The 7726-nt window shown below is 45.2% G+C and overlaps 1 protein-coding gene across 2 annotated transcripts; it reads left to right on the forward strand.

Annotated features, from left to right (window-relative positions):
• The first annotated feature begins 90 nt into the window (after positions 1 to 90).
• Positions 91 to 7697, forward strand: slc6a7 (solute carrier family 6 member 7). Of its 2 annotated transcripts, none has more exons than XM_060056587.1 (14): positions 91 to 232; positions 1427 to 1643; positions 2269 to 2400; positions 2597 to 2798; positions 3266 to 3404; positions 3676 to 3810; positions 4165 to 4268; positions 4348 to 4472; positions 4743 to 4855; positions 4956 to 5093; positions 5191 to 5290; positions 6032 to 6150; positions 6470 to 6643; positions 6974 to 7697. In XM_060056587.1, the coding sequence occupies exons 1-14, from the start codon at positions 164 to 166 to the stop codon at positions 7142 to 7144; spliced, it is 1938 nt and encodes a 645-aa protein (XP_059912570.1). In that variant the 5' UTR covers positions 91 to 163; the 3' UTR covers positions 7145 to 7697. The 2 variants fall into 2 exon arrangements, with proteins under 2 accessions (XP_059912570.1, XP_059912569.1); XM_060056586.1 differs by having other exon boundaries at positions 117 to 244.
• Positions 7698 to 7726: the final 29 nt, after the last annotated feature.

Below are 7726 nucleotides of genomic sequence, written 5' to 3' on the forward strand. Positions count from 1 at the left end.
GAAAACGCCGGCTCGGACTTGATGTCTATTTTACGCGTAATTAAAAGTGAACAAGAAGCCTACGGGATGCATGCATTGACTTCGATGTAGGCTACCTCCCACCAGAAGTGAACTTTTAAAATGTAGACAACTGAGAAACTCAGTTCGTTAACTGCCAGAAGAAATGAAGAGCGAAGAGCCAAAAGCGGCACCTGGAAACACCATCTTGGCAAAACCAACCACAACACAGCAGGTGAGAACGGAGGTGAAACCGTTTTTAACCTTAATCTGGTCGGTAATCAACGGCATCGTAGTGTAATCACCTGAAATGGGTCGATGTGTAACTCAATTATAGCGCCGAGAGCTTTTTTGCCTGGGGTATAACGAATAAGCTATGTTTACCAAGTCAAACAGGATAAAGTTCAGCTGTAGGGAAGCTGCAACCGGTCGAACAACATTTCTGCCCCCTGCGTACGCAAGTGATGGTTTATACCACAATAACTTATGAGGGTGTTCTCTCTGCTTTTTGTAACGGGGATTTGGTTGCAACAACAAATCCAAACACGTATCTAAATAAATTATATGGGACTGAAGGTGATTTTCTTACCTTGAAAATGTTAATTGTAGCAATTATTTTTCAGGTCCGTATTACACATAAGTGGTTGGATATGAATTTGGAGGTATTAATTGTACACAACCATTGTGGCCATTGCCTTGAATGCATGGGCTACTCCTTTCCCCTAATGATAAAGTTGAAATGAAAAGGGAAGTTTGGCCTAGTAGGTCATTAAAACTGGTGCAACCAGTCATAGTTTGCATGACTTCATATTGATTCAAACAACTTTTAGAATAATTGATTTAGCAGAATGCAAATAATTTGGTTATAGTTTGGAGAGGTTAACTTTAAACATAGCCCACCTAACTTAATTGATGCATGAATCATTCTGGAGACTGTCTGCATTTTGCAGCAACTTCCTCAGTGGGGTAAGCCTACATGATAGCCCGTCGGCTACTTCTTTCTATAGAGATACATTTCACACAGGAAGGATGCCCGGCCGACGGTTTCATAAACGCTTTTCATGAGGTAAACCTGTATGGCAATCTTGCCAGAAAATGTGTTTACGCGTGCTACAGTATGAAACAAAGAACCCATACTTGGGCGATGGGTGGCACATGAACAGAAACTTCACCTTACTCCAACCTTTCGCTCTTGGTTCTTTTAAGTATCTATTAGGACTAGAAGCCCATTTTTCACCTGATTAGCACCTAATGAGAAACACTTTTGCATTTCAGCAAAACATGCTGACATTGGATGAAATGTGTTTGATTATGTATATTGATAAAGTTGATTTTTATCTGGTTTAACGTGTGTGTGTGTGTGTGTGTGTGTGTGTGTGTGAATTATAAATCAATGAATGAATTCCCTAATGCATTAATTTCTTTCTAGAATGCCATGGAGGTAAATGGACCCACTAAGAATAATGTCGCCAGCCCAACATCACAGTCCCAATCTGAAGCACAGCCCCCTGCCCCCGTATCGGACCCACACATCCCACGAGAGCAGTGGGGTGGCAAGTATGAGTTCCTGCTGTCCTGTATTGGATATTGCGTCGGCCTTGGCAACGTGTGGCGGTTCCCCTACCTCTGCTACCGCAATGGAGGAGGTGAGGCATGCTTTCCTAGAAGTGGAGCTTAGAACCACTGGTAACCATAACACCCTGTCCGTTGCTATAGGCTTACACTGTTCCATCCTCAGGTACACACCCAAGACGGCGGTTGAAAGTGTTTAGAGAGTTTAGAAAACACAATGTAGAAATCGTACTCTTATAACAGCCATCTAACTGTGGTTTTTGAAGGGGTTGATGAATCCGACGCCATTACTGTTAGCATTGCTAACGAATGTCAGCCAACCTGACCGTGTTTCTTGCTAGCCCTCCTAGAGATTACATTCCTCCTCTGCCTCTCTTAGCTTATTCTCCTACTGAGGTTCGAGAGTTTGTATTCTATTCTATAATCACCTTGGGATTAATGTTCAGGGCCTGTGAAGACCTGTGAGACTGTAGCTGTCATTATACCTGATATTCTGCATTTTAGGCTCGAGCAGTGATTCCGAGAATGATGAAAAAGCAGTTTCTGTTGAAGATGTAATGCGGTCACGTGTCTTTGAACTGTTGGGATCCATCACGGCTTGCCTTGACGTGCCAGGTCTTGCAGACTTGGGCTCCCAGCGGTTCAGCAGAGCTGGCCCATGCCCTCCTCCTCATGCACACTTGTCTCCCCCGTCCACAGGTGTGTTCCTCATACCCTACTTCATAATGCTGTTCTTCACTGGTGTCCCCCTGTTCCTCATGGAGCTGAGTCTGGGCCAGTATGGAGCCGCTGGCCCCATCACTGTCTGGAAGTGTTGCCCTCTCCTTAAAGGTAACCTGTGTGTGTCCGTGCTGGAGCGTTCAAATACCGCCCTACAGTGGTACAAAGCTGAACAAATACGGGGTTTCCAAGTGCAGTTTGAAGTCAGGTTAACTTTTTTTTTTTTTTTAAAGAACCTTTTTCTAAACCGCGCTGCACAAATCCAAATCTCCACGGAGACCCACTAACCCTGCGTGCGGGCCTGCAGGTATTGGCATCGGGATGCTGTGCGTGTCCACGCTGGTGTGCCTCTACTACAACGTGATCATCGCCTGGACCTTCTACTACCTGGGCAGCTCCTTCCAGAGCCCCCTGCCCTGGTCCTGCGAGGCCCCCGCCAATGCGGCCCTGTGTGCCAACATCAGCTCGGGCAACGGGTCCTTTCAGAGCCCTTCAGAGGTCTTCTGGAAGTAAGGCCCTCCCTCATTCTCTCGCTCTCACTCCCTCAAAACATTTTAGTAGGCTATCGATATTAAAACGACATTCTTATAAATGTAAAAAGGCTATCCTTTGATGGTCTACTATTGTCTTGATACTGAGAAAGCAGAGCTAATGTTGGCCCTTCCTTGAGCTGACCAACTGAAGTAAATAATGTATCTGAAAAGGACTGTTTGACTTGTTTGTCTAGTGTCAATAAAAGGAGATGTCTAGGCCACGCGTTTCCTGGAAAATCGTTTGGCCATATGCAACTTTGTAGACATAACGTTCCTTCTCCACAGTCTGTACAGAAGTTCAGAAAGAAAGGGGAAAATGTATAATTTACACACGCCACATTTATCTGACGTAGTGGACATGGCCATGGACCGATCTCCAGCCACGGATAGATCTCCAGCCATGATGGTCTTTACAGACTTTGCTCTGTGTGTTTTCTCCTTAGTGAGAAGGTGCTTGGTGTAGTGCACAGCAAGGGCCTCCACGACCCAGGGCCGGTGCGGTGGCCCCTGGCCCTCTGCCTGCTGGCTGCGTGGATCATCATCTTCCTCTGCATACTGAAGGGCATCCGCAGCTCCGGGAAGGTGAACCAACATGGATGACATGACGTGCTTTATTCATCCCCGAGGCAGAACGGCAGCACATATTACCACGGAGGCCAATGCAACATAAATATTAATTAACAGTAAACAATCTGTATCAACAATACAGAATAAACATCAGTTTAAAAAGAATGATCAGTAATGGCATCCAACACGCATTTCACAAGCAGTGTACAACCCGTTCATGCATCCTTTTGGTGCCATTTATTTCTACCCTTTGTTAAACCACGCCTATGGTTTCTTGTGTTTGCAGGTGGTTTATGTCACCGCTACGTTTCCCTACTTCGTGCTGCTCGTGCTGATCATCAAGGGCGCCACGCTGGAAGGATCGCTCCAAGGGGTGGCCTTCTACCTCACCCCTGACTGGAGCCGTCTAGCCAGTGCACAGGTAACGCCGGGACAGCAGCAGGTATAACCTGCTCCCGGTAACGCCTCTTTTGGAGGCTTGCCTGATGGAGATTAATATAATTATTTAGGGTCAATGCGTTACACAATTTGAAAGTAACATTCTATTATAATCTTTTTTTGATTACTTATCAATTGACCTCGTCTTTCAGAGCCCTAGTAAAAGTGACATCTAGTTGTTGTTTTATTAGAACCTTGACCGTGACTATAGCAGTGCACCGTAGCTAATTTGGCTAGATAGTCCAACCTAGTCCCATTTCGATGAGTGCGTCTGGTAAATGACACATAATAGAAACTGTTCCCAGTAAAAGCCTTATACTTTATAATCTGTTCCCAGGTGTGGAACGACGCAGCCTCCCAGGTCTTCTACTCTCTGGGTATCGGGGTGGGGGGCCTGCTGTCAATGGCGTCATACAATAAATTTGACAACAACGTCATCAGGTTTGTTTGTTTTTCTCTTGGACTTTGGATTGAGTCGCAGTTGGCCGGCCGACGTTTGAATGAACTTCTTCTTTTTAAGGGACACGTTGATAATAGTCGTCGGGAACTGTAGCACCAGTTTCTTCGCCGGCTTCGCAATTTTCTCCATCCTGGGTCACATGGCCTGGAGAAAGGGCGTTCCCGTGGGCGAAGTGGCAGACACTGGTACGCACTGCTCTGGTCACATGACCAGTTCTCTAGAAAATCACTTCTGAAATGTTGGTCATCCAAGTGATCGGAAATGATTGCAGGAATAAATGAGCCAATAGGTTGCGGGTTCAAAACATTTATACAAACGTGTTTGGGGTTGCTGTTGACTTATAGTATCTCTATATCATCATATATTATATAAGGACCTACTATCCGATAGACATGTTACCTATTTGAATGTTTCCTTTCTTTTATTTAATTATTTGTTTACTTCTCTTTATTTAGGTCCTGGTTTGGCATTTGTTGCTTACCCAGAGGCCCTGGCTCTCCTGCCTGGTTCCGTATTCTGGTCAATCCTCTTCTTCCTCATGCTCTTCATGCTGGGCATCGACACACTAGTGAGACTCTGCATTTGCTTTGCAACCAACCAAATGACGGCGGTGACAAAGGGAACCGCTTGCGTCAATCTTAATGACACCTATGTTTTCTTCCTCACAGTTTGGGAACATGGAGGGCATTACGACCGCAGTGTTGGACGAGTTTCCTCAGCTGAGACAAAACATGATGCACAAGACCCTGTTCTTGGCGGCTCTGTGCTTTGCCTTCTACCTGATGGGTCTCCTGCTCATCAGCGATGTGAGTATCTCTGATCTATATGTATGGTATGTGATTGTGTGTGTGGGTCATTTGTCGGGCTCCGTCTCATGCGTCTGGTGTCTCTGTGTCTTCATAGGGCGGCATTTACTGGTTCACCCTCATTGACTCCTTCAGCACTAGTTTCGGCCTGATAATCATCGCCCTCTTCATGTGCATCGGCATCTCCTTCTTCTATGGTACACTTCCTAACCCTCATTACACCTCACAGGCATCAAACCCTAACCTTCATTACACCTCACAGGCAACAAACCCTAACCCTCATTACACCTCACAGGCATCAAACCCTAACCTTCATTACACCTCACAGGCATCAAACCCTAACCTTCATTACACCTCACAGGCATCAAACCCTAACCTTCATTACACCTCACAGGCATCAAACCCTAACCTTCATTACACCTCACAGGCATCAAACCCTAACCTTCATTACAGCTCACAGGCATCAAACCCTAACCGTCACCACACCTCCCAGGTATATACCCCTAACCATCCCCACACCTAACAAGCATTAATCTCGACCCTCAATTCACAGGAGTTAAACCCAGGTCCTAACACGGCAGCATGTCTCACAGGTTATTTTATTCGCTCCTCTTTTGATAGTTTGTGTTTGATACTCTGATTTGCTTCCCAGGATTGCTTCAGAGTAGTCCTCTTGAATGCCGAGCCTTTCTTATTACATATGTTTGCTCTCCAAGGACGTTAAACCCATAAATGTTTACACTCTTTTCATGTCTTGTGACATCATGTTTAAGGAAAGATCATCACTCTGGATACAAGTCAACTGTCATTGTTTTTTGTTTTTTGATATTTTATGAAACTCCCACAAGAGGTGGGAGATATTCAGTGTGTGGACCCTGCATTGGGACCCCTATACAGGTCTCTGGTGTCTAAGCCTTTCTTTGTTCTCATGCATCCAGGAGTGAACCAGTTTTGCCAGGACATCATCGATATGATCTGCCACTGTCCCCCATGGTGTACCAAGTTTCTTTTCTTCTTCAAAGCGTGTTGGGTATTCATCACTCCCTTCCTTCTCCTGGTAAGCAAACACTCTCGCCAATTATAAACATCGATTGAATATGTATATACACCCTACGAGATTTAAAACACATGTCCCTGTAGCTCCTTAGATACTACGCCAACCAATCACACCGATCTGGACTTTAAATCTAGCCACTGACTGTGCTGTAATCTGACAATAGTGAATTATTCAGTAAGAGAGGCCACCCACTCTGTGTGTCTCCTGTAGTGGGCCTCAACTGTTGGTTGGTTTCCCTCCTCACTGTAGCTCAGTAAGCCCTTTGGATCCTAAACCTGGTTGGTTCCGACTGTGTTGTATTCCATCTGTCGCACTCCAGTTCATCCTGACCTACATCTTCTTTGAGATGTACAACACGTCGCTCCAATACGGCTCCTACGTGTATCCCTTCTGGGGCAAGGCGCTGGGCGTGTGCATCGGCATGGCCTGCTGCATGCAGATCCCTATCTGGGCCGGGGTGGCCATCTTCAAGGAGTCGGGAACCCTCAGAGACGTCAGTATTAAACCTGCACCACTGTGGCATACATTAAGGCCATGAAGAGGCTTTCTATTGCTAATGCAATTTTTTATTTTATTTTTTTCAATCTTTTCCACTTCATTTTTTATGTATTGTGATGAGCAAGGATAACAGAAACCCTTTCCCCTGGGATTAATAAAGCGTAGGAGGCCCTTGTTACATGCCTCAGACCTCAGGCCACAGTACCACTGAAACCCGATCTCAGCATGCCATTTTTAATCACCAGTGTGAAAAGAAAAAGTCACCACCTGGAACACGACCCTGGGTTTTGTCTCCTGACCTCCTTTGTGGTCGGTGTGGTTTCAGCGCTTCCAGAAGGCCATTCGACCTCTAAACTCCTGGCGGGCCAACACCCTGAGCAGCTCGGGTCAGACGGAGGAGCAGGCGGAGCCAGAACGGGTCGATGGCCCCTACACCGTCAACCTCACCAGCATGGACTTCAACGCCATGACCTGGCAGTCAGACAGCAACGCATGATGGATCTAAGGGACAGCCATGTTGCCATGACAATAAGTGGGGGGGTTCCTACCCTAATGGTTCCCGCTCGGTTCTGGAGATTGTGATGCAAACCAATGTTTTGTCCTGCAGGGAAGTGTAGAATGGACTAGTCGTTTTATTTATACTTCTACAATATTTCAATGTACTGTATGTTTTTTTTAAAAATGTTTTTATATCTAAAAAGGGTTGGGCCCTATGTTATTGGTCGATAGATTTACTGTTTGGTTGATATTCAATACATCTATTGATTAACTTATTGTTGATTTTATTAGTATTTTTTTCCAAGGACAGAGGCATACAGTGGGCAGTCCACAGTCATTCATGGTGTATACAAAGAGGCCAAGCAGTGATTGTTGAGTTGAGTTTGCATCTTCTACAGACTCCGTGAGGTTGCAGCTATTCATAAAATGATATTTTGATGTTGGTGACATGAAATTACTGAAGCCAACCATGGTTACTTTGGGCATTACCTCAATAATGGATGATATACTTGCTTTTCGAAATAAAGAGTTTTCAGATATTTTAATTTTCAACAATAACAATTGTTTTAGTCATACGCCC

Source organism: Gadus macrocephalus, chromosome 7 (assembly GCF_031168955.1).
Source record: "Gadus macrocephalus chromosome 7, ASM3116895v1".
In the NCBI taxonomy this organism is placed as follows: domain Eukaryota; kingdom Metazoa; phylum Chordata; class Actinopteri; order Gadiformes; family Gadidae; genus Gadus; species Gadus macrocephalus.